The sequence below is a fragment of the Brassica napus genome, chromosome C7, assembly GCF_020379485.1.
Source record: "Brassica napus cultivar Da-Ae chromosome C7, Da-Ae, whole genome shotgun sequence".
Lineage (NCBI taxonomy): Eukaryota > Viridiplantae > Streptophyta > Magnoliopsida > Brassicales > Brassicaceae > Brassica > Brassica napus.
In genome coordinates this window covers 47,931,886-47,959,678 of record NC_063450.1, presented here as the reverse complement: position 1 = coordinate 47,959,678, position 27,793 = coordinate 47,931,886, and the positions used below count along the sequence as shown (strand labels likewise).

Sequence of the window (27,793 nt, the reverse complement as noted above, 5' to 3'; positions counted from 1 at the left end):
TATTTGTCTATAGCTATTTATATTTTTATAATAGATTCTAAAATTTATATATTAAATAAACATACTAAATATATAATTAAAATTAAAATTAAAACAAAAAACTCGGGCGTAGCCCGCGCCGACCCTAGTACATCTATATATTTGTCATGGTAAAATGATAATGTGTTAATGTAAGTTTCTTAGGGCTTGAACTTCCGTTTCCATAGAGATATCTCCTGGTGGGGGTTTCTCTCTCATCCCTCCGTTCTCTCTCTAATATCTTTCACGGAGGTGATGATGAGAGTTATCAAAACTTTTTGTTTGTCTGATCAATAGATCAGATGGTTGTCTCTGAGAAGCGGGGGTTCCCATAAACACTGTCTTCACCAGCTTTTGACTCCGGGAAGTGATGGCTAAATTAGCGTCGACTTCGCCGGCTCTTGCCTCCGGGAAGCGGTGGCTTCCTTAGCACCGTCTTCTTCGGCTTCTGTCTCGTATCTCACCATCCTTTGCGGCGGTGTTGTTAGCGAGTTTGGAACTGTTTCATACTGGTTCCTCTGTTTTTGGTTCTTCTCTTCGCCTCCGCTTCAATATGCTTTCCTTCGGTTTCGATTGTCTCTCCATCTAAGGATCTGATTATTATCTCCTTGCCTTTATTGGGCTCTTTCACCTTCGAGCTACTCTTTATCTATAAAGGTGACTGCTTTTATTTACAGGTGAATCTGATCTCTTAGATCGATCGCAGCGCTCGATTCCTCTTTATCGAAGTGGTGGTTTGTTAACTGATGTCGGCTTCGATTCCGTTCTCAACGGGTGCTCTTCTATGAGCTGTCTCCCTTCGTCGTTGGACGTTTTCGTCTTCCGGTGGTCGGAGTTCCGGGGAAGAATTGTCGTCGGCGTTGAAGCGGTGGATTGACTCAAGCGGCACGTGTTCTTTTCTCTTCCAGAGCTTGACGCGTGTTTCGAGCTTTCTCTCGTGTCGTCTTTACCGCAAAGGCAGTTGTTGCCTTGAAAAACTTTGGGCCGCTACTCATGGGCCTCCTCTTTCTTTTGCGTTTGGGCCAACTGTTTGCATCGTTGGACCTTTTCAGTCTAGCCCTTCTCTTGGGTCTTTATTATAGATTATGAACTTGTTTAATAAATTTCAAAGTGATAAAAAAAAAAAAAAAAACTTCCGTTTCATATTTTCATGGGGGTTTTAAATGTTCAAATCGGTACACGGCTATATGCCGATTTTACAATCCCTACACCAGCAAAGGTTTGATTACGTAAAAGGTTGACTTGTATTTTGTTTTGGTGATGATTGTTTTTGTAAATTTACGCAAGATAGCGGATTATATGCTAAAAAGTTTAAAACTCATAATTTTATATATTCTTTTTTGGTAAATTAATTTTATATATTCGTTACATACCATACGTCCTTAAAACTTTTAGTGGTAGTTATCCATTTAAAGAAACACAATTACCAAAACAGTCATTACTTCTAATTGATAATACAACATAACCTCCGAATGACTAACTTAACGTAGCCATGACTTTGTTTTCTTAACGAGAGCTACCATTTCGCGCGGACTTTAAAAACGAGCCGCTTTTGGTTATTTCACGCAACGGTTTATCGGTATATCTAACCGTGTTATAAACCCATGCACCCGCAACCGCACCAAGAATTGGAGACGCTATGTATATCCAAATTCCTTTGTAGCAATTGTATACCATTGCAGGTCCCAAACTTCTTCCTGGATTCATCGAAGCTCCTGATACCGGTCTGATAAAAAACCATATATCAATTTAAGTTTTTGTCAAAAATAGAAGAAGAAAATATATACATAACGGTAAAATAAAAAGATTTTATAAGTAAAAATAATTACCCGGCAATAATCACGTTAAGTAGCACCGTCGACCCCACTGCTAGTCCGGCAAGTTCTCCAATCTGATTTGTCATATGGGTCTAATATTATTAATCACTTTTATTTTGTTAACGGGTCCAATATTAATTACTTTATCATAAATATTGCTGAGGTAATCATAACAACACAAATTAATAATTAAATATACGATCGAGAACTAGGAAAAGGCTTTGGTCAAGAAAAATATAGTAAACTTGTTTTCCTAGTAGTAAAAATTTAAAATCAAAGATAAAACTATAAATTAGTGTACGTAGTCCACTTTTCATTAAAAACCTTAAAAGGTAAAATGGAAACAAAATATTAGCTCTATATTTTTTTTTGCTGAAAAGCAGACTTTACAATTTAACATAAACTTGATCTTTATAACTAAACTGAAAAGCTATAACATTAGCTAAAGTTAAAACGAACATGCTAAAATAGCAAGAATCCCCAACAAACAGCCATCAAATTTAAATCATTTGACTATATATAATTTTGTTGAAATACTGTAGACTTTCCATGCAGTATAAGAAGATTTTGAAATACTAACCGCTCTATTGTCGGTTGCAACTCCGGAAATGATGAACATTAGGTAGAAAGTGATTATAAACTCGATCACAAACGACTGCAAATCGGATCCCGACGGTAATGTTCCGACGAACACATCATGTTTCCCGCTGCAAACATTCTGATCAAGTCCGAACAAAAGCCGCAGCGTCGCCGCCGCAAGCGTCGATCCGATCACTTGTGATATCACATAAGCCGGAACCTAAAATATCAAAGAATCATATAGATAAACTTTAGAAAATGTGGTTTAATGTCGCATTAAAGGTAAATCGGCTTTAAATAATTCCTCCCTTGAGCTGAATATGGAATTTAGTAAATGATTGATCTAATACGGATAAATTCTTTTAAAAAACTTGTCTGACAAAACTATTTCTCAGAAATTAAATTTTGAAAGATATAAAAATAAAATTGCAATCTACAATAAAAACTTTATTGGCTAGGGAAAAAATCTTTATTATTAAAATTAGTTGCGTGCAATACAATCAAGAAGACAGCTAAGCTAGAGTTATCAAACACAAAACGTCAAGGTTCTAGTTTGTTCATCAAACTCAAAATGACACATAAAAACAAAACTTGATAGGTGTTATATATTGTGTGTATGTGTTGACCTGTTTGAGAGGGAAACGGCCGCAAGATGCGAACGCAATCGTGACCGCCGGATTGAAATGAGCGCCCGAGATGTGACCGAGAGAGTAAACAAGAACCATGACGGTGAGTCCCCAAACGATGGCGATCCCCGGAAGAGTCACGGCTTTGTCGTGTTGGGCGTTTACAGCCACCGATGCACAACCGGCGAATATCAAAAAGTACGTTCCAAGAATCTCCGCCATCAACTGAAAACAGAGCAATTGCAACAAAATAAGAAACAGAGTAGTTTCATTGAACAGAAGAAATCTTCATCGAAGAGAGTCTAAACACCAGAAAAATCGGTGAAAGGTTTTTTTTGTTTTTTGTTGTTTGGGGATTGAGAGTAACAGAAGTGAACACCTTTTGTAAGAAAGGGACAGAGAACGAGAGGACAGAGTCTTGTTTCTTCATGGATTTTGTGGTATGAATAGCTTCTTTTTGTTGTTGTTGAAGTTCAACTTCTTGGTTGATGTTCACCATCACTGCTCCTTCTTTGGAGTCACCATGGCCGTTTCCCGAGATCTCCGCCATTACGTAATTTTTTCTCTTTCAGAACCAAAGAAGAAAAGAAAAACAAAATCTTTGAAGGACCGTTACGACTTGTGTGAAAGAGTTTGGTGGCGATTATCTCCAATTTATTGACAAATCGTCAGGGAGAGAGAAAGAGGTTGGACTTTTCACATTTTATTAAATTAATAACCGATGGTATGTTATGTTTAGTAGGAAACTATTGCACATGTATCTTTTTGACCATTATTACTTTGCCTTAGTAAGAACTTAACATTTTTTTTTTGACAACAATAACTGAGAACATGTTCAAGGCAGGCACGGAACCATAAGTAAGTTATTTTGTTTTTTTTTTAATCTGAAAAAAAAGAAAAATTTAATTAAAAGTCTAACCAATCGCGGAATACCACGTGTCAGTGGAACCTGCGAACAGTCAAAGAAACAGAGAAAGATCGATCCTTATTTGCTTACTTTTGTGATTGGTTTTAAAGGTTTTGGTGGGGTCCTTGCATTAAGAAATTCAGTTTTAATCAGAGATAAACATGGTTTAAAAACCTAAAACTTAAAATCGGATAGCAGAACAAAAACTCCTGCTACCACGTGTAAACCTTTCCGCTATTATATTTTGTGCTTTTGATATATGTCTGATCTTTAAGTTAAGAAAAAAAAAATCTTAATGCGTCGAAATTCCTCTATAATTTAAAAAAAAATCTTAACATATTTCTTGGAATTTTTGACAAAATAAACAAATATTTCTGACTATATTACATTTTTGTATATAATATTTTAAAATAATATCGCTATTTTCCTATATTTCTTTTGTTACTTTAATTCATGAATCTGTTGTTATTTATGTTTACGTGTAAGTTTTAATATCTGTAAATATACTTTTACATAATTTCTCTTATACTTTCGTAAAGTAATCTTATTCTCTAAATTCTTGGTATATAATTCCTATACTAGCAAAAAAGTGAATATATCTGATTTTTTTTTTTCACTTAATCATCTTGTATTATAAAAACACAAAGGCAAGAGACCAGCAAATACAAAGAGGCCCAACCAAGAGCAACAGAAAACCCAACATGGCTAGAAATAAAGCCCAAAAAGAAACCAGACAAAAAATGCCCAAAATGAAGAAGGTGAATCAACCCGAACACATCCACGCGTTACATTGTCAGCGATGGAGAGACACGTGCCCAAAAATTGTAACGCCACCGATCTTCACGACAAGAAAATCGTCACCGGAGCAACTTCCCGTAGATCCACCGGACACACCGGAAACAGGATACCAGAGAAGAAGAGACCGTCGGACAATTTTAGCAAATTGAAGAGCCATAACGCCAGCGGTTTAATCGCATGAGCTCCATCATCGGAGAGCAGCCTTCACAAAAACCCAGACGCTTTGCAGGTCTACGGCTCGGAAAAGAAACCAATCGTCTTCAATCGATCAATCAACCATCAACTTTCCGGCATGCAGTTCGGTCACCTTTAAAGATAAACGAAAGCGCGAAGATGAAACAACCTCTGACGAGGGGAGAAAGATCAGACGACGGGAGATTAAAGGAGAGTCGATTGCAACGAGGAACCATAAGAACTGTAGACTGAAACAAAATCGGGATGAACCCGGGGAAAAGCCGCCGTCAACACAAAGGAAAGTGCGACGCGGAAACAGGAGCCAGCCGTTCTTCACTGGAGAGGAAGGTGAGAACGACGGAGACAAAAGCCGACCATCCATCATGACAGATGCGATGCCGGAGACCAAAACCGGTCGGATGAGACCGAAACCGGTGAGAGGCTTGAACGACGGCGAAGGAAACCACCGTAAAAACAGACAACAAAGCTTTCTCAATCTCCTCTCTGCGAAGGATACGAGAGAGAACATAGATGAGAGAGAAAACTATTCTTTTGGTACGGATCATAGTGAATATATCTGATCTTATCCGTAAAAGCATATTATTTCCATAAGTTGAAAAAGAAAATCATTTACTTTTTATCCACATCATGTGGTTAATGTGATCGTCATAGCATTGATGTGGCATTTATCCATGTTTCCGAGCGATAAAGTTATGCCAGGTAATCGAGTTTTAAATTATTGGATAGGGTTGCACAAAAAAAAAAATTATTGTATAGGAACTTTCCATAAATTATCATTTTTCCTAGTTATTTTTCAAAAACTTATATATGAAATTTAATGTCTTGCATGTTGTAGTGCTATAACTAGATATAATAATAATTAAATATCTGAATCCAAATTTTGATATAAATCCGTATAAAAATTTATGAAATGTCATATAACAGCTTAAGAATAATTTTGTTGATACTTATAGAGTTTTTTTTTTTATAAAAGACAATCGCATTCTTCATTATAGGTGTTTTCAGAACAGGGAAATATAGATTGGTAACTTGTGGTCGAGTGGTAAAGAAAAAAGTTTAGGACGTCATCACATTTTAGATTCGATCTACTTGTCATGTGAAACTAAATCACCTTACATAGATATGGATTACTGTTTTTCAGTCCATTTGAATATTCGGAAGAAGATGTATTGAATATTCGGAAGAAGATGTATTTGTAGACTGCACTTTTCACCCGATGATTAGGTATGTGCCTTTAATACACTCTGGTTTAATTTTGTTTTTTTTCAAAAAAAAAAAAGGAAATATATATCACATCTCTTTTATTATTACATAATTATAAAATATTATGCATATGTCTAAAATTATGTATAAAAGTCAATATGAATCTAAATTATCTAATTTATAAGAAAAAAGCTCCAGTTTGGATTTTGGAATAGCAAAACATTGGATGCTCCGATTTCCGATACACTGCTCATTTCTCCGATCAGAAGTTGTTGGATGTTGAGACACCCATATTTGATCGTAGCATATAGACCCATTAAAAATACATTTTGGACATACAAACTTTATGATAAAAAAACATCTATGAGAAATTAAACAAAAGTGTTACAAAAAAAAGAGAAATTAAACAAATGTCACTTGATGGAATTGATGAAGGCCTCTTCAAGTCTTCAACTACCAACCGAAAATATGGACGCATGGTTGATATAAAACAAACAGTACAAGAGTTATTACAAAGTTTTTTTTTTTTTTTGCTAACTAGTTATTACAAAAGTTAAAAGTTATTTTTGAGTCTAGATGCCGGCATAACTTCTATGTTCGGACCAGACCATATCGAATTTCACCTCAGAATTCAATTTCCAATTCTATGTTACGGTCTTATCCGTCGTAACATGTGACTAACTATAAGAATGAAATATGTGCTTTTTACCAAAAAAAAAAGAATGAAATATGTGCTATATACCAAAAAGACTCTTATATACAGTTCACAACTTTGGATTTAACTAAAATCTTAGAAACATTTTCATGAATTTGCACCAATCTATACTTCTTGTCTCCCAACCCGTGCTTCAATGTATATATATATGTGATAGACTGGTTCAAATCATCACATATACATCAATAATTTTTAAGCTTAGCTCCCCATGTGCCAAAAAGCTGGAGACGTATGCCTACGGTGACAAGAAAACTAAGATACACGATTGAATAAATGAGAATATTTCATTGTATTTGTATGTGAGAACATCCATTGTTATTTTTTATGCGTCTGTGATTTCTCCCGGATTTAAATTCTTCGGACATACATTGAATTTTGTATGGATAAATCATATGAGATATTTTTTGACTTTTCGATTGTTGGACTCATTGTGTTCCTATGGGAAGGGAAGGGTGACTTAAAACTCCAGAATACAAACTTGTTATATAATAATGGTCATGAGCCACGGATCACGGGAAATCAGTTTTAGTATTATTAGTTCGTTTTAAATTTAGTCACATGTTTAGTAACTAAATCATTCAAGATATGCTAAATTTCTTCTTTCTTTTTTTTAAACGTTGAAAGTAACTAAACCACATAGTATAAGCAAAAAAATTGAAACTATAAAAGGAAGATAATCAACCATAAACAAATACCCCAAGATTGGAGCCATAAGGTGATAAACTTCAGGCCCCAACACATATTTCCTTATGAGAAAGGGAGAAGCAAGAAACTTAAGATTGAGGGTCCTTAAGTTGTTGGGATAGTATAGTAGCAAAACCTGTCCTAGACATACATATGAAAAGCTAGCTATAATCCCTTAGAATTAAAAAATAATTTATGTAAACATAAATCTCTAATTTTTTTAAAAAAACCTTTACTAAATTTGTTGATGGCCTTCATTCGGGTATTTGAAGGTTTTGATCCGGTTTCAATTTTGGGTATTTCTATTTCGGTTAGGTTATTCGGTTTATGTTGTTTTGCCTAGGCCTAATTACTAGGCCTGGGACGGATCGGGTATCCGGACAATTTTAAGATATCCGGATCCGGATCCTTATCCGGCGGATCCGTAATTTTACTATCCTTATCCGGATCCGTAATTTTACTATCCTTATCCGGATCCGGGGTTCGCGGATATCCGGGTGTCGGATATCCTTTTAAAAATTATAATATCCGGCGGATATCCGGATCCGGATTTGGATCCTTAAAATAAATAAAAAATAATATTAATATATATAAAATATTAACAATAATTTAAAAATAAAAAAGATATATAATGTTTTTAATTATTTCTATGTATAATATTACAAAATTTACATAAAATTTATATATAGTATTATAAAAATGAAAATTTATTAAATAAATTAGTTTTTATATATAGATATTACTATTTTTGAAATAATTATTAATAAAATTTACGGATCCGGATATCCGGACTAAAAAATCAAGATATCCGGATCCGGATTCGGCTTTGACAGATCTAACATTTTACTATCCGGATCCGGATTCAGCCTCTCCGGATATCCAGATTTTTGGATCGGATCCGGATCGGATCTCGGATCGAATACGGATCTCGGATAAAAGTCTCAGGCCTACTAATTACAGTGTCAATTAAAAAACGTTAACAACCATTTTCGACAGAAACTGGTATTCTTTTCACCACTAGGAGCACCTCCATCGACAGATTATTGATGGGTTCTAACCAATTTTTAAAAAATCAAAAAAATCAAGAAGAAAATATTTGTAACAGAATAAGTTCTTGCAGAAAATATTTTTGGAACGTTTTAGACTCTTCAGTACAGATGTCCTTTTTTAATTGAATAACTTTTTTTATAAAATTCAAAAATTAAAATAAAAAAACTAAACCATTATTAAAGTATTAATATTTTTTATCATTAAGAAACTAAAGTGAGTACCTCTACCATTAGAGGTGCTCTAATAACTCCATGCATTTATTTTATTTTAGCATATGATAAGATTATAAGTAAAACGTTTCATAACGAAACTATCTCAATTAAGAAAATAATATAGATTGATTCATTTGATTGGCATACAATGTCTAGAAAGAAATTTCATAAAGATGGAACGAGTGAATATCGTCAGATCAACGGAATTATAAGTGAAGAAAGCTAGAAAAAGGGATGAATCTATTGAATGCACAATGTCGTGGTGATTTCATGATAATTATGTCACAAACATTTCAATAATAGTAATAATGTTACTCATATCACCATCTAAAGTTATTGGTCGAGAAGATAACTAATAATATTGTCATTGACATAATGCACAAGTTTCTTTTAAATCGAGACTTTGACTATTGCGTCGTCCATCGAGTTTGAAAGTTTCAGTTAAATAGTATTATTATTATAAAAAAAAAACTTAACAATAACAAAGACTTTATCATAATTATGAATTTTATGATGAGCATAATGAAAATGTGTACTTTAAAAGTGACTATGGTTATAGTATTTTTCAGTGCGCATGCAGAATCTTTAACCTCCCACTATTTACATTTACCTTCAACGGAGATCCCATTCCCACATGACTATACATTTGGTTTTAGAATAAAATGGACTATTTTAAAAAGCTAGTATTTATTTATTAGACGGATTATTAATTGATTAGACCCCGTCACATAAATACTATGTCTTGTTAACTCAACTGCAAAAATACACAAAGTGAAGTTTATAGATCACCTAGAAGTTGTATGTTCGAGACTTCGAGTAATCAATACTTTATATGTTATGGCGTCGGGTTTGAAAAAAATTACGAGTTTCGGTTTAAACTTTAAGGTAATAAAAAACTCACCAAAGGAATATGAAAACAATTATGCTATCAATTTTATATATATCTGAAGATATTATGACTTTGTAATTTGTATACATTTTTAGCTAAAAACCCAGAACGACAAAATCAGAAACATAGTTAGATAAGTGATAAGCTCACAATAAAATAAATATATGCATATTTTACCAAAATAAATAAATATGCATATGTACATTGTTGGATCACTCTCTTCCTTAAGAGTTAAAAGTACTGATTCATATATGCTAAATTTGACTAACCAACACAATATAATAACCGGCTTTAATTGCTACGGGCACATACTATTAGTTACTAAGAGCGGGCACATACTATTAGTTACTAAGATCGTGATTAGTGGAAGTACGAGAAGGAGTCTCTCATATTAAAAGTAAGGGCATGATTAACTCCGGTCTCTTAGCCGGGATTCTTAACTCATGATTTAACATTTTTTTTGTTTTTATTGTTTTTTTACACTTTTCGGTTAAGAAACGGTTCTTATATCTTTTTTTTAAGTGACGGTTCTTAATTTTTTCTTCGTTAAAAACTAAGAAAAGTTAAAAACCGTCTTTTAACCGAAGATAAGAATCCTAATTAAGAGACTGGAGATAACCATGGTCTAATGAAATTTAACGAAGAAAGAAGAGATATGGTAAATAGAACGTTTTTTCATGATGAGACTTTGAAGAAGATATGAGAGATGATCTCTCCACTTGCCTCATCCTGAGTGGTTACTTGTACTTTTTAATATAAAACAGTTAAGAGATTGATGGTGAGAGACTTACCGTTAATGGTGCTCTAAATGCTTTAATCCTGTGAAGATCTTAGGCTTTTTGACTCTATAGCCAGAAACATAAAAGGGGTTAGTTAAGATTTCATGAGTTTTGTGGCAGACAACGACTTATTTACTAGACATTGCTGTTTATGATTCTGTGTTGAAATTAATTACGTACTGTCGTAGAAGTCGTTTATAACTTAATCACGGTTCCGTAATTTATTCGTGGGGTTCTTCAACTGCCAGAGTCAAATCCAAGTATGCTCTATGGTCTAGAGTTTGGATTTTAATGTAGCATGACTAGTTTTTCGAAGAGTCACAAAAGAAACGTCATGTATACGTACCTCCACAACAATCAATCCGTCATATGAATTCATCTAGTAGCGATTGCTAGGCTAGATGCATAGGTCCTAATATCTCCGTTTAATTTTAAGATGTCAAACTACTTTTAAATGTATTCCACTACCCTACATAAAATCAGTATACCGTATCTTCAATTTATAATTTCACTTTGCCAAAATTCAATACGTAGTAGCAGTAAAATTCTTTCAAACACAACTGGAAATGCTAGTTTTCGTCATTTTTGTTTGTCACCAGTCCCCAATCTATAGCTACATTCTACAACATGAAGCAACGCTACTTAGTGGAATCGAACTCGTGTGGGGTGACCGCAGAGGTGGACTTTTAACCTTGGACTTTTTCCTAATTTTCATCATTTTATAACGCAAGAAGTGAACTTAGTTCCTATGTAAAAAAATGTGATTTTACAAACTTAGATCTTCTTGATAAGTTAAAAAGGAGGCGCTGGCATAATTGTGAAAGAATATAACGACAATTATCTCAGATATAAAGAAGCAAGTGATCCTTGTGGCTTTTTTCAAGATTGATTGCTCCCATATTTGCGAGAGATATTATCGATCGTCTAATAAGTGTATCCCAAACCTGCAAATATAAACACAAGATAAGTACTTATATTCTCTAATAAAAAGTGAATTTGTATCAGTTTCTTTTGAATTGAATGTTAAATTGAATTCAAAAAAGTACCCTTATTACCAGTGCTTCCTTTTTTACTTTCTTCTATACAAAACTTTGCTAACAAAATACTTTGCTTCTGTAACTTCTCATTGCTCTATCTTTGTCTAGTGGCAAACCAGAATCTCAACCCTCCTTCTAGGCCATTATCCTTCATCTTCTTCATAATGGAAAATTTATTTCTCACAGTTTTATCAATCATCTTTGTCAAAAGAGCTGTTGGAGAAGCTGTCTCTCCATGCCTTCTTCTATTTCTCTCCCTCCAGATGCTATGGACTGTTACTTGGAAAGCATATCTCACAGTGTATAATTGAAGTTTATTCTGGCCCGAGCTCATGAGGAACTGCAGAATCTCTGACCAGCACTCTGTGTATTGGGATCCAAGCACACCTTTCACTAGCTCTTCCCATATTTGTTTTGAATATGAGCACTCAAAGAAGAGATGTCCGAGCGTTTCTAATGGCTCTTGGCAGAAGATACATGACAGATCCACATTCCCATTCCAATTCTTCATACGGCTTCCCGTTGACAATCTATCTCGAACTGCTAGCCAAACCAAAAACGAGAATTTTGGTGTTGCATTCTTGAACCATATTGCCTTATGCCATTCATTCTCTCTATGCTTCTCCCTAGTGATCTGCCACGTTTCACTAGTAGAAAACCATTTCTTAAACTTTCCACTGCCATTTTTCCATAGTGAGAGATCCTCTTCTCCTTGTACCATTTTCTCTTTTATTTTCACAATTTCCTCTTCTATATCATTTAGAACCTGAATTATGTGGTTCCTCCTTCTATGGTTTCTGCAGTCAGCCACCTTTGCATCTACAGCTATACCCATATCAATATACCCTCTGTTCTCTAAAAGATCATTCAAACAGCCAAGATTATACCACCTCTCATGCCAGAAAGAAGCTCTTCTTCCATTACCCACTTCAACCTTATATAACTTCTTTGCAATTTCTCTATATTTCAAGATCTTCTTCCACATCCAAGAACCTACAGACGCTTCTCTAACTGTCCAGAACGATTCTTTCCGTATGAGATACACATGTATCCACTTGACCCATAGCGAGTTAGCTGAAAGAATTCTCCAAACAAGCTTCAGCACACTTACTATATTCATTTCCCTCAAAGATCTAATTCCCATACCTCCTTCCTTTTTCATTTTAACGACCTCTGTCCAGGCAATCTTTGTTTTTTTGCTGTTTAGCTCCTGCCCTGACCACAAGAAAGCAGAACATAACCTTTCAATTTCCTTTATGCACCCACTAGGTAGTCTAAAGACTGTCATCCAAAAGTTTGTAAGGCTAGCAATGACTGAATTGATCAGTTGAACTCTTCCAGCATATGATAGAAAGCGCCCTTTCCACGATCCAATTCTCTTCCTAATCTTCTCTACCAAAGGAAGAAAATCTGTTACCGTCATGCATTTTGTCAATAATGGAAGTCCCAAATATCTAACAGCGAGCTTTCCTGCTTCAAAAGGGAAATGATTCAAGATTTCCTCCTGCTTTTGAGCTGTGAATCCTGCCATGAAGAGAGTGGACTTCTCTAAACTGATCTTTAGCCCTGACATTTTATCAAACTCCTCAAATACCTTTAGGATCCCCTCAACTGATCTCTTCGTTCCCTCGACAAATACCATCAAATCATCAGCAAAACATAAGTGTGTAAGACTTATGTTTTTGCATTTAGGATGATATCCTACAAGTCCTTTCGCTGCTGCATCATCAAGCATTTTCGAGAGGACATTCATACATATAACAAATAGGTATGGTGAGAGAGAACATCCCTGCCTCAATCCCCTCCGACTTTGAAAGTATCCCGCTAGTTCTCCGTTCACTTGGATAGAGAAGGAAACCGTTGTAACACAGAGAGTGATCCAGTGAATAAACTTCTCAGGCAGTCCAAGAGCTTTTAATGTGTTGAGAAGAAAAGGCCATTGTACTGAGTCAAACGCCTTGGATATATCAATCATCGTAGCACATCTTGGAGATATTGTCTCTTTGTGATAATCCTTCACTATCTCTGTTGCCAGCAACACATTTTCCATCAGAAGTCTCTCTTTTATAAATGTTGACTGATTACTCGAGATACATTGAGGCAGGATCTCCTTCAGCATGTTTGCTATAATCTTCGATGTCCCCTTATATAACACATTACAACAGGATATGGGGCGGTAATCTTTCATTACCTTTGCCTCTTCTTTCTTTGGTATCAGCGCTAATATAGTTGAGTTTAATCCCTTCGGCAGAAATCCCTTGATGAAGAAAGACTGGACTGCTATGGTGACATCATCTCCAATGACTGACCATGCCTCCTTAAAGAACTCAGCCGTGTACCCATCAGGTCCTGGTGACTTACTTCCCGACATGTGGAATAAGACCTCCTTAATCTCTTCTCTTGTTACTTCCTTTTCCAACTTTCCACAATCCATACTGCTGCATTGAAACCCCAATAATTCTCTCAACCTCTCCATTGTTGCTCCTTCAAAATCATCCGGTATTGTAGTCATAAACTCAGTAAAAAATCTCTCTGCTTCCACCTTAATCTCTGCATCAGTCTTTGCAATAGTTCCATCAGACCTCATTATTTCTTGAATACTATTTCTCACTTCTCTGACCTTTATTGCATTGTAGAAAGATCTATTATTGCCATCGCCAACCTCTAGCCAATGCAGTTTTGCCCTCTGTTTGTAAAACTCTTCCTCCAAATCTGCTAGTCTTTTCCACTTATCATATGCTTTCACTTCTTCGCGTATAGCATCTTGATTTGGTCTCTCTAGTGTAGCTTTCTGCTTAGCACATAGCTCTATATAAGCTTCTCGAGCTCGTTTTGGTAAGTCCCCCAGCTTCTCCTTACTCAGCGTTCTCAAAGGCTGCTTCAAGGCCTTGAGCTGTTTTGTCAGTCTAAACATTGCAGAAGTGGAATGGACCAAAGCTTCATTCTCTCTCCAATGCCTTTCCACTAGAGGTATGAACTCTGGCATCTTTGCAATTGGATTTGAGAACTTAAATGGTTTCCTCTTCTTCTCTTCATTCACTTCAAGCTGAATCCTACATCGCAAGTGATCTGAGCATTCCCCTGGCTCAAATACACAGTACGCTTTTGATGAATTTAGCCATTCTTCATTTATCAAAACCCGATCCAATTTTTTACAGATTAGACTTTCTTCTCTTTTGTTGCACCAAGTGAATTTTGGTCCTTGATACCCCATGTATCAGTTTCTTTGTGTTAATCTATCTACTCACATGTAACTTTCCCTTTGAGCCACCGATAGCGAGCAAGAAAGGGTTATCCACTGAGAAGGAAATGGAGAATACAGCTCCCTGTTGACAAAATCAGAATGGTTAAGGAATACATGGCAAGTTTCCTCCGATCAGAGATTAACTATGTACCAAGAACGCAAAATACCAAGGCGGATAGCCTCGCACGCAGTGCAACGACACAACCGTCTTTCGTTGTTCACATGGATGTAGATCTCCCGATGTGGTTTACAGATTCAGTATGAGTCTGTAAAAGTCGATGATAAAAAAAAAAGAATACATGAGTAAAACATATATATTTTATGTTCGATTGGTTCTTACCACTTTTGGTTTGTGTGAATAAATGCATGAACGCTCATTGTTCGTAAGGCCCCAAAGTTTTATCGTTTTATCCATCGAACCCGTAGCCAAAAGCTGTTAATCACAGATCATAAAAAAGTGAGAACTGATTACAAAAACAAAATATGAAATGCTTAAGGACAGTAAGAGAGAGATATAGAAGTACATTGGGTGCGGAAATGTTGCATGAGATGGAGGAGACTCCTTAGTCTTAAGTCAGAATCTAAAACCTGACTGTGCGGCGCGTATATCAAAAACTTTCATGGTTCCATCCTCAATACTTACCTAAGAGGAACAGTTGGTAAGAAAATGTTTTAAAATGACATAACACCAGATTGTCTATAATAAGAGCAAAGGGAAGTGAAGCTCTCACCACAGAGGAATGTTCACTGTGGGGATTCCAGGCTAAGCTTTCAACATCAGTCATGACAGACCATTTGAAACCCGAGTGTGAAGGTTGTCTTCCGTCTTTCTGCAACAATAATATACAAACTCATGTTAATGATAAAAAAATTGGAACATGCGAGATAGAACATGGAAGAAAGGAGTTACCAATACAACAGTCTGATCAAACGACCAACTGAGAAGCACTTCTGGAGCATAATGGTTCCAAGCAACCGCTTGAACCTGTGAGCCAAACAAAACAGTAAACCATTAGGATATATATCTCAGAATTAGCACTATGTATGAGTCATGTTCTTATCTCTTTTGTGTGATGTTCCATAGTAATCTTACATTGCCATAGAATTACAGACGAGTTTGATGAGTCACACCTGCTTCTTAATCTTTTCTTTCTTGCTCTTACCTTTCTTATTCTTCTTTTCCTTACTAATCTTCATCTCCTCTGTTCCTCCTAGTTGTACACAAGGTAGCACCTCGTCCATCTACATCATTAAAATAACCTTATCATCAGTACTCTCATTGTTGATCAGATTAAACAACATAAATACAAAGATAGTTTAAATACAACGTCAAGATCCCATATCTCTATTGTCGGTGTTTCCTTTGATCCAATAGCTACAAAGTTCCCTGCCAATACCAACGCAAACAACAGCATGGTAAGAGTGATATTTCCTCCATAGCAAGAATGAAGAATAAATCTAACCTTTTTCGCCTCCTCTGAGAAGACAATAAATCCAAGCAGTACACAATGGAAACTCCGGTATAACTATGTGATGATGAACATACATGTTCGGTGAGCCATTCGATGATTCCTCGTACACATAAACCTGGTCACATAGCTTTCACATGATCCCCCAATACTAGACATTTACACCTACAGAAAACGAGTAGGATCCAACTCATTACTTGGATAATAAAGATCCCAAAGCCCAGAGCTGAAGAATTGAATGTCTAAGTCCAACCCAGCAACAAAAAGAAAGGCAACTTTCAATGTGGAAAAACTCTGTTCTGTACCAAAGAGGCAACAAAAACTGAACATACCATCATCCTCTTCATCATAGTTATCCATGTTGAGCTCTTTCAAACCATCAGCTACCTCATCAACCTCCATCGATATAGAAGCCTTCTTTCTATTGGAAGATTTACCAAAAGCTTTTGCTACGGCTTTGGCATGATTAACTTCACTAATCTTATCTCCATCTTCTTCTTCTTCTTCTTCTTCATCCTCGTGACTACCATCCACACTGTTCCCAAGTAAACCAGTTTCATATCATCCTGTTTCATAGCCATTTTATGACCAAGCACATGACCAAGACAAAGGAATCTCCTCCATCTCATACAACTTTTCTGCACCCAATGTATTTCTATCTATCTTTCTTACTGTCCTTGAAGCATTTCATATTTTGTTCTCACCATTTAGAACTTTGCCTCTATGCAATTTATATGGTAATCTAATAACAACGATGTGACTACAATGTCTGAAGACATTCCCGCTAATGTTTACAAATTATTAGGCATTAAAAAAGATTATATGCGTGGGTTACTAATATAAATTGATGCAATAATTTTATTAGATATTGTTGCATCAATTAGATGTTCTAAATCTTTTTTTTTTTTTGAATAAGTGAGAATGTAGGTTGTTTTGGCGTGTTCATTTAGATTGGTAGAAATTTGCCGTTTCGCTATGCTACTTACGAGACTTATAGGTTAAAAACTGTTTAGAGTTAGATAGACCAATCCAGAGAAGTTTGGGATATTTGTTCCTAATCATGCACCAAACTTTTTTAAAAAAAAGAGACTCTAAGCCATCTCTTCATAACGACCCTTGAGAAACTTGAGGTAGGACAAAACAAATCGAGTATGATCCGTAAGATAAAGCTCGGTTTGATGTCATCAAATACAACAGTGTTCCTAAATAAGTTTGTGACACTGCAGTTTACTCTTGGAATATTAGTATTTTGTTGGTTTTAGAGAAAAAAAAAAGAGTTGACATTTGGTGCTTTAATTTGACAGGCATACAAATATTTCAATTTATAAAAAAAGGAGTTTTAGCTTTAATCAAATCAATTAAATTTTTCATAGTTTAATTTGTTCGCCCTAGCAAAGACTCTCCCAGTCCCAGTTATCGAGGCGCCGTTTGCTCGTCCCCTCTCCGACGCCGATGGAGTCATGGCTCGCCGGCGTCGGCCCTCTCAAACTCTACGTCTCTCTCTCCTCTTATCTTCTATCCGTTCAAGCTCTCTGGTTTCGTCTGTCTCCTTGTCTTGGTCGGAGAACATTGTGACTGTTTCGTTTCCCGGGGGCTCCCGGTCTATGTTCTCGGTTTCCTCTTCGGCTCACCGCATCACGCTTACCGTTCTGTGTCTTGTTGGGCTCAGATCTGTGAGAATCAGCTCCCGTTTCACAGTTATCTTCATCGCTCCTTTTCGTGCTCTCATCGTCTCTCACGTCGTCGACGGTTCTCCGTTGAGACCGTCTCTCAAGGTGAGCAGGGACGACGTGGTTAAGCCTTTCGGATCGCTTTCCACCGGATTCGTTATTTTCTGGGGGGGGGGGGGGGGTTCCCCACTATTCCTCTGTTACTGTCAGCCACAACCACCGTGACTCACCAATGCTCTGCAACTGCAACTCTGGTTTAACAGCCGGAAAAGCCTTAACCTTCGAGGTAGTCACATCTCAAAACCCTAGATCTATGAAGCACCGTTCAGATCTACTGCCGTCCCCGCTAGTTATGGTGTCTGCTTGTTTGTTGTCTCATCGAGGAGGAGATCTGCTCCGACGAACCTCTCCGCGGCGACTTAGATTGATTTCAAAAGACCGGAGATCAGCACCAACACTCACCCCCTCATCTGTTCCGCTCAACCGTCGCTGCTCCCTTTCCGGACCTGAGTTCCTGTCAACGTCAACGGAACAGCATCGCTCAAGCCTGTGAGATGGGCCTATTTGCTTGTAGATTGGGCCTGGTGAGCCTTCTAAATTTCATTCAGTTTCACAGCATAGTTTCAAAGCCCATTTGTTTATGGGGTAGGCTGGTCTACTTGGCCATTTTGCTAAAGAATTCCGATGGGTTCATCGGGTTGTTTACCGAAACCAATATGCTTACAATGTCATACCTCTCTTTCCTGAAGAGAATACTAGTTGTCTTTTTACCGGTGGGTTCACTGGACTCGTTGTCATCTTCATCACCATACTCATCACCATCATCATCATCATCATCACCTGCCTTCTCTCGAAGAAGTGTTTCCCCTTCTGCCCATGTGCGAAGGTGTATTTCCAAGTCTATAACCGTCTTGCTATCTTGTGGAGCGGTCCGTTCGGGGCCTGAAGATGCAGCGGATCTCGTTTCGACGATATTCTGAGGTGCGGATTGGATATCAACGTCACTTTTCAATGTGACTAAATTTCAACCTTTCGGCTCTGCCGTTAATTTGACGCATTCAAGCTTTGCTATGAATTCGCTGTCTCTTTATCTTAGAGGTTTCTCTAAATCTATCGTTTGTGTTGTATGGTTTTATGTATGTAGCTCTATGAATTCTTGTAGTCCGAGACTTTAAGTTTTTAATGAAAGTTGTGTTCAAAAAAAAAAAAAAAAAAAAGAGTTTTGATTACCCTTCAATATAATCAGATACTTATATATGTGCGTGTGTGTGATAGGGGTTTAGGACGCCTGTCCATAAAACATTTCAAAAGATATATGATCTTGTGACTGAATTTGGAAAATTAATTTATAAATGATCAGAAGTTCTCATATACAACAATGTATTTATAAAATTATGTATATCAGTTATTTGTTATATATATATATATATATGTATTAATATTAAAAACAAAAAGATATCATATAAAAGAAGGATCAATCAAAAAGAAATCCTGTGAGATTTATGTCCCGCCTCGGCACCGAAAAATTGCAGAGCAACCACGACGGTATTTGTTGGCAGGGACAGGAGGTCCATGAGGAATCTGACATCCCGGGGGAAGATTAAAAAGGCGGCATTTGTCGATAATTATATATTTATGGATTTTTTTAGCATCTGATTGCTCCACAATCACAGCAGCACAAATCACCAACATTAATATCACAAACGCCTTCATTTTCTCTTCTTCAGGGAATATGATTGATCCTTCTTATTTTTTATTTATTTTGGTGTGAATTAGTTGAAAAGTGGGTTTATTTATACACACAAAGAATTAGAGCATACACTAATTTTGGCCAATACATGTTTAGAAAATCCACAATCTAAATTAAAATTGCTAAAAATGAAAACCTATGATCCTGAATCCAAGGTTGTGTTTGGTTTTGATTCCTTCTTGTTGGTTTTAGAGAGAGAAAAAAAGAGTTGACATTTGGTGCTTTAATTTGATAGGCATACAAATATTTCAATTTATAAAAAAAATGAGTTTTGATTACCCTTTAATATAATCAGATACTTATATATGTGTGCGTGTGTGATAGGGGTTCAGGACGCCTGTCCATAAAAGATTTCAACAGATATATGATCTTGTGACTGAATTTGGAAAATAATTTATAAATAATCTGAAGTTTTCATATACAACAATGTATCTATAAAAATATGTATATCAGTTATTTGTTATATGTATATTTACATGTATTAATATTAAAAGCAAAAATATATCATATAAAAGAAGGATCAATGAAAAAGAAGTCCTATATATTAGATTTACTAGATCATTTCTTCGTGCTACGCGCAGATAATATATTTAAATTTGTTACAATTATCATTTTTATTTGTATGTGAATTTTTGCATATTAAATTACATATAACTAATTTTTAAATTTGATTTTTCTTTTATATTTTTAGTTTGAAATAGGTATTTCTATTGTATGTAACATAATTAACTAATAAAATACGAAGAATCAAGTCCGAGATTTTAAAGTTATGTAAAAAAAATATAATTATGTATAGAACATAAATTATCTTAGTTTAAAAGATCGGAATCTCATCTCGAATAAATTCACGAAAAGAAAAACTACTCCAATAACCTACTTAGAATATAAAACCCCTTTTCCAAAAAAAAAGTGTACTTAATAATATATTTTTTACGTGTGATAGTTGAAAACTGACAATTGAATATCAATCTAGAATATTATTTTAATATATCTAATGGTAAAATATTAATTGTAATAAACAGATTTTGAATTTTGTAATATTACATGAATTAGAAGTCTTTAAAATCTAAAATCTATTTTATTAACATAATATATTTTTTTATTAATTTATTATTTTGACGTTACAAAATATTGCTTTAGTTTTATTTGTATATTAATTTTTTAATAATTTAATTTCTTTTCAAGTAATTTTAAAATTATCAAAAATATAATATATTTAAAATTATTTATTTAAATATATCAAAATATGATGTCTCATTTTTATGTGTGTTTGCGTTGAGCATATTAATTTGTAGTTTGTATATTAAAATAACACTTTGTTGCGTGCCGTTCTACGATTTTAATAAATGTGTTGTCATTTCATTTTTATTACTACTAACATGATTTTTTAGTGATCAGTGATAATGTATTTTTAACGTTATGTATTATATTTTATCGTATATTTTCTAACTCTTCATGCTAGCACTTTTTTTAGAATCATTTTAATTAGATAATAGGTTTAAGGAGGTAAATAAAACTGTGTATGTTGTAAATTTAGACTTTTTAGTGTAGTTGAGTACTATCAATTATGGAAATTATATTATGATTTTATTTCACTAAATCTTTCTTTTTGTGTATATTTTTTGTTTTATTTTATATTTTTACAATTTTATTGCATTATTCTTTAATTGCAGAGAATTGCTATTTTCAGTTTTTGTTTCATATACCTTAAAAGTTTTCTGTTGATTTTTGTTTGTTATGTTTCTCCAATTACAATATACAGTTCAACCGTTTTTTTTTTTTTTTATCAAACTACTAATATCATCAGATAGAAAAGCTTAAACTCCAAGAATGGGATGAGTATTTGTGCTAGAAAAAACTGATTTAGCCACTAATATAGTGAGATATTATAATATTAGAAGGTATTGAAACTTTTCTCTGTTGTCATACGCTGAACATAATTAAGTTGTTGTCAATTGATTCTATATTTGTGATAACTGGAAATACATCTTTATTTTTTCCTTACATCATCCTTAATTGGTTTACGGTTCGACCATTTCTAACATACTAAGAGTAACATAATATTAGATGTAGATTATCTCTTTCCAATTAGGAATGCACAGAATCAGAGAAATTCAAGGTAATGCCACTTTACAATTTTGTCATTGTATCTATATAGAGCTAGTTTATAGATTACTCTATCTGTTTCAAAATGTAATCAGTTTTAATTAAAATCAGTAATATTTAAAAGTTATTACTTTAGAAAATTGTCATTTAATATATAAATTTAATCAATTACACAATAATTTATATAATTTAATTGCCCACACAATATCCAATAAATATAAAGTTACATTGAAATATAAAGACAATTTATTTAGTGAAACAAAAAATACTTTTAAACCAATATATTATAAAACAAAGGGAATATTCAAATTATATTGAAACATTAGAATATTAAGAATTAGAAAAGCTGAAATCTCAACGTCGATCATTTACGTCGGCCATGCCTTATACCATCTCCAATGTATTCCTCTATTTTTTTTCTCTAAAATAGAAAAATTTCATAATAGAGATGGATTTGTCTCCGATGTATTTTTCTATTTTCTCTCCTAAAAAGAATATTCTTGATATATTATTTTCTAAGTTTACAAATAAAAGTTTTTATTTGTGAAAGTTGAAAACCAGCCCAATTTATTTTAGTATTTTATAAAATTATGATATTATTTTCACTAAATATTTCTTTACAAACTATTATGTAAATAAAAATATAATTATATTTATATAAATAATATATTTCACTAAAAAAATATTTTCGGTTATAATTGTCTAAGTTAAAAGTTAAAGGATCATTTTGTAAAAACAAATAGAGGAGATGACAAGGCAAAAATATAGTTTCTTATTGGCCGATTATTTTCGCCTACGTGGATACTCTATCTGAGGCTTATATCCTACTGTTTTAATTAAAATCTGTAATATTTAAAAGTTATTACTTTAGAAAACTGTCATTTAATATATAAATTTTATAAATTACACAGTAATTTACATAATTTAATTGACCACACAATATATAATAAGTATAAAGTTACATTGAAATATAAAAATAATTTATATAGTGAACAAAAAATACTTTTAAACCATAATATTATAAAGCAAATGGAATATTCAAATTAAAACATTAGAATAGTAAGAATCATAAAAGCTGAAATCTCAACGTCGATCATTTACGTCGGCCATGCCCTAGGCCATCTCCAATGTATTCCTCTATTTTTTTCTCTAAAATCGAGGAATTTCATAATAGAGATGGATTTGTCTCCGATGTATTTTTCTATTTTCTCTCCTGAAAATGAATATTATTGATATATTCTTTTCTAAGTTTACAAATAATATTTTTTATTTGTAAAAGTTGAAAACCAACCCAATTTATTTTAGTATTTTATAAAATTATGATATTATTTACACTAAATATTTTTTTTACGAATTATTATGTAAATAAAAAATATAATTATATTTATATAAATAATATATTTTCACTAAAAAATATTTTTGGTTATAATTATTTTTCTATTTTCATAATCCCAATTTATTTTAGTATTTTATAAAATTATGATATTATTTAAACTAACTATTTCTTTACAAACTATTATGTAAATAAAAAATATAATTATATTTATATAAATAATATATTTTCACTAAAAAAATATTTTCGGTTATAATTGTTTAAATAAAAAGTTAAATGATCATTTTGTAAAAACAAATATAGGACGTGACATGGCAAAAATATAGTTTCTCATTAGCCGATTATTTTCGACTACGTGGATACTCTATCTGAAGCGTATATCCTCTAGTTTTAATTAAAATATGTAATATTTAAAAGTTATTATTTTATAAAATTGTCATTTAATATATAAATTTAATCAATTACACAGTAATTTATATAATTTAATTGCCCACACAATATCCAAAAAATACATTTAAACCAATATATTATAAAACAAAGGGAATATTCAAATTATATTGAAACATTAGAATATTAAAAATTAGAAATGCTAAAATCTCAACGTCGATCATTTACGTCGGCCATGCCTTAGACCATCTCCAATGTATTCCTCTATTTTTTTTCTCTTAAATAGAAAAATTTCATAATAGAGATGGATTTGTCTCCGATGTATTTTTCTATTTTCTCTCCTAAAAAGAATATTCTTGATATATTATTTTCTAAGTTTACAAATAAAAGTTTTTATTTGTGAAAGTTGAAAACCAGCCCAATTTATTTTAGTATTTTATAAAATTATGATATTATTTACACTAAATATTTCTTTACAAACTATTATGTAAATAAAAATATAATTCTATTTATATATATAAATTTAATCAATTACACAGTAATTTACATAATTTAATTGGCCACACAATATCCAATAAGTATAAAGTTACATTGAAATATAAAAACAATTTATATAGTGAAACAAAAAATACTTTTAAACCATTATATTATAAAACAAAGGGAATATTCAAATTATATTGGAACATTGGAATAGTAAGAATCATAAAAGCTGAAATCTCAACGTCGATCATTTACGTCGGTCATGTCTTAGACCATATTCAATGTATTCCTCTATATTTTTCTCTAAAATTGAAGAATTTCATAATAGAGATAAAAAAATTTAAAGGATCATTTTGTAAAAAACAAATAGAGGAGGTGACAAGAGCTGTGCTGCTCCAATTTCTCCACCAGCTGAGATACGGAAACAACATGGATCAGAGAACTGAAACGCTAATTTAAAACCCTAAAACGTGGGTGTAAAGCTATTACTTTTTTCCGGTAGGAAAAGTGACTTTGGACTATAATTCGAGATCCCACCAAGACCCGAGCAGCCGTCATTTCCTCCAATCCTCTGTCTCTCTCGATGTTGACTCTAAGTTGTTACCATGAACAAATGTTCTAGTGACATCTCATGTCAGAGAGAGTAAAGACACGGGTGTGTTATATACGTTTTCCTACGCCTCTTTTTCTTATTTTTCCGACACACCTAAGGGTCCCGCAAGATGAGGCACAGCTTCGTGTCCGTGAGAGGTATTGGGGCCTCGTACTGGTTCCACTGCTTTGATTGGCTCAGACTTTAGTGTGGGAAGTAGCCATGACATGAAAAGCCTGAAGGGTTTGTGCCTGGAGGAACTATCTCCTCCTAACCTCTTTCATCGGATCATGAATGTGATGAGATTTTCCTCGTGCTGCCGACACGAATCCAATAAACCGTAAATACCAAAACATAACTGGTAGAGAAAGTGAAGTAAGGTAAGGAATGGACATACCTGGTGCACCACTGTGGACTTGTTGGCCAATTTGGCCTACATTGTAATCTTCAGCATCCGAGGATGAAAAAATAGTTTAGATCACAATATGGCTAATCTTTAGTAGATTAATTTACATGGGGAAACCATGGAAATGATAAAACCCTATTCAAACTGCAACATTTTTCAGACAATTAGACGCAAAAGGAGACATTTTAAAAGACCTTGTTTTGAAAGGGTTGACGGTGTATTAGTGGATTATAATCAACATCACAATTTTAAAATACTACTCATTTTAAAAACAGGTTTATGGACAGGTAATGAAATCAGAAGTGATCGAACTCAGCTTGGTGAAGTGGCAGTTGCTTCTAGCAACACAAAAAAAAAAAACTAAGTCTATGTGTGGCAATGGTACTTTGTATCAAGGTTTTCTGCAAGTAGAAAAAGTGTGGCTATTAGAAAGTAAAAATAGAACGCATACCTTCGCAGGAATAGCCCAATTGGAGCTCCAAAATCCGATATCTTGGCAGATAATATTTCATCAAAGAGAATGTTGTCAAGCTTGACCTCGCCGTGAACTATTGGGCCAAGAGCAGAGAAATTGAGGTATGATAGAGTTTGGGAGATCATGATTAGGGAGCAGAAACCGATCAAGAAGAGCAAGAATCCAGTGATGATTACTGTTTTACACAATTTATAATTGGAGCAGGATTTAGTTAAATATGAGAGAGCGTTCATGGATATGTGAAGAAACCACATAACAACATGCTATAAATCGAAAAGATATCTCCACACACGAATCTTGAAATGGTTCAGAACAATAGCAAAATCAGGCGTCAACACAAAATCTATCGACCTAGCAGCTAACGAATCCCTAATCTAAGAAAAAACGGAGCGGGAGAGAGGAAGAAATGTACTGTGGAGATTATCGCCGTTGAAGCGCTTATCGTTCGCACTTGTTCCAATGGAGGCATGATCGATCGTAACAATGGAGGATTCTCTCTCTCGCCCTCAGAAATTTGAACGAAAATTGTTCGTTCGCCTCAGAGTTTGTTTCTTTCTCTCTTTCGCTCTAGTGTAAGTTGGTGGTAGGTGTGTGTGGACTGCGTTCTTCTTTTTGTCTCCACGTTGGTAAAAGCAGAATCTCTCGAAAGAGGAAAGAGATCCATTCCTCGCAGGTGATTCTGATGAGAGAGAAGAAGAAGTCGAATGGTCGAGAGTGGGTGACGTGGACAAAAATCAGGGAATTACCTGAGAGTGAAGCTGATATGTCAATTTTTTACTGGTTGATTTTTGAGTCCAACGTGGACAACCTGAACACCCAGGATATTTGGCTTTTAGTTATTGTATTGTATTGTATGATGGTAATATACATTTTTTTATTGAGATGTGAAATTTATTATATAAAAAATATTTGCAATATCAAAACTATAAAAGAATGAGACTGGTGAAATACAAAACCCTTATACGATGTTCATCGCTGGTTTCTAAGGTAGGTTTTACAAAAAAAACAGTGGTGGACCCCACAACTCAGAAAAAACAGGTAACAAAAGTGATCAAATAAGGATCAATTTTTGTTGGTTTCATGTACTGTTCGTGGGTCCCACTGACACATGGCGGCCCGCGATTGGTTTCTTTTTGATTTTTTTTTTCTCAGACAAAAAAAATTAAGAAACCTTTAAACCCACTTTAGGGATAATCATGCTCTTATATGCCTCAAAAACTACTTTATAATATAAATTCAGAGAGGTGTTAAGAAAACATAAATTCAGAGTATGTTATCTTTAGGAATATCAGAGCAACAACTTCAGTAAATCCCTCGTGGTTGTTTCCTATAGAAGTAGAAAAAAAAGATATAATCGTATTTCTTAATCCATTACGTATCACGGGGTTAATCTGAGATAGAGAGTGGTGAGGTTGCTGACGGTGTTTACCATTGTGTTTCCACCGAACCAAATAGATCACAACTTGGAAACTGAGCCGACCAAGAAGAAGATCGGAAGTATCCTAGCGGTTCTAAATACAACCTTGCACATGGAGTTTGACGATATAAAATAAATTATTATAGCAATGAAGTGACAATATCAAGTAATGATTATAAACATGAAACATGAAACATGAAACATGAAACATGACGTACCAAAGAGTGTAAGCAATTAGGTGGAGAACTTATAAAGGGTTTGCTTTCGGTCGGGAAGAGGGGTCCGGTCTAGGTCGCAAGAAGGGGATGAATATAATTGCATCTAAATATGGACCATATGGACCATATTAGCCCATTTAGAATATTTGTGCATCAAATAGGATCCACTAAGCAATTCAGTGACAGAATCATAAAATTTCTATCCAAGTACAACTCTCAATAGTCAAATATTACAAGTGCAGTTAAGTTGAAGTTAATGTACTTATTCCAAAATCATATTGTCCCGTTAAATAAAAATATCAGGCACATGTGGTCATCACTTTTCGTTGACTTTTCCACTGGGTTACGTTACTTAACATACGACTTCCTGGACATATCTTTGGTCCTTTCAACGTAATCTAGTTTTCTGGTATCTTTTACATGCAAAAGTACAAAGATTTCAACGTAACCCGCGTTCAAAATGGTTATAAGAGTCCAATTTGGCTTCAATATTTTATACTTTTCCTTAATTATAGATTTTTTTAAAAAAAAATTGTTTCAGAAAGATGTATTTTTGGTGTTTTCTATGAAAAAATTGTAAATTTCAAAAAAATTAATTGACTTTATTGAATTACTATTAGTTAAAAATTATTGAAAATTAAAAATTACAGAAAACGATACATTTATTATGGCAGCTTAATAATTTTTCTTAATATTTGTGAAAATATTTAAAATTCTATCTTTTAGAACAGAGGAAG

The 27,793-nt window shown here is 34.0% G+C and overlaps 1 protein-coding gene, 1 long non-coding RNA gene and 1 pseudogene across 2 annotated transcripts; 1 reads left to right on the top strand and 2 right to left on the bottom strand.

Moving 5' to 3' along the window:
• Positions 1-26: 26 nt before the first annotated feature.
• On the top strand, positions 27-1,161 carry LOC106402365. Its single transcript, XR_001280656.3, has 2 exons — positions 27-545; positions 696-1,161. It is a non-coding gene; the product is annotated as an uncharacterized LOC106402365 (long non-coding RNA).
• Positions 1,162-1,326: 165 nt separating this feature from the next.
• LOC106402364 (aquaporin NIP1-2) lies at positions 1,327-3,743 on the bottom strand. Its single transcript, XM_048762956.1, has 5 exons — positions 3,420-3,743; positions 3,041-3,265; positions 2,416-2,634; positions 1,848-1,909; positions 1,327-1,744 (listed from the first exon to the last, which is right to left on the bottom strand). Exons 1-5 carry the CDS (start codon positions 3,588-3,590, stop codon positions 1,525-1,527), a joined length of 897 nt encoding a protein of 298 aa, XP_048618913.1. The 5' UTR covers positions 3,591-3,743; the 3' UTR covers positions 1,327-1,524.
• Positions 3,744-9,976: 6,233 nt separating this feature from the next.
• Positions 9,977-16,846, bottom strand: LOC111208119 (annotated as a pseudogene).
• Positions 16,847-27,793: the final 10,947 nt, after the last annotated feature.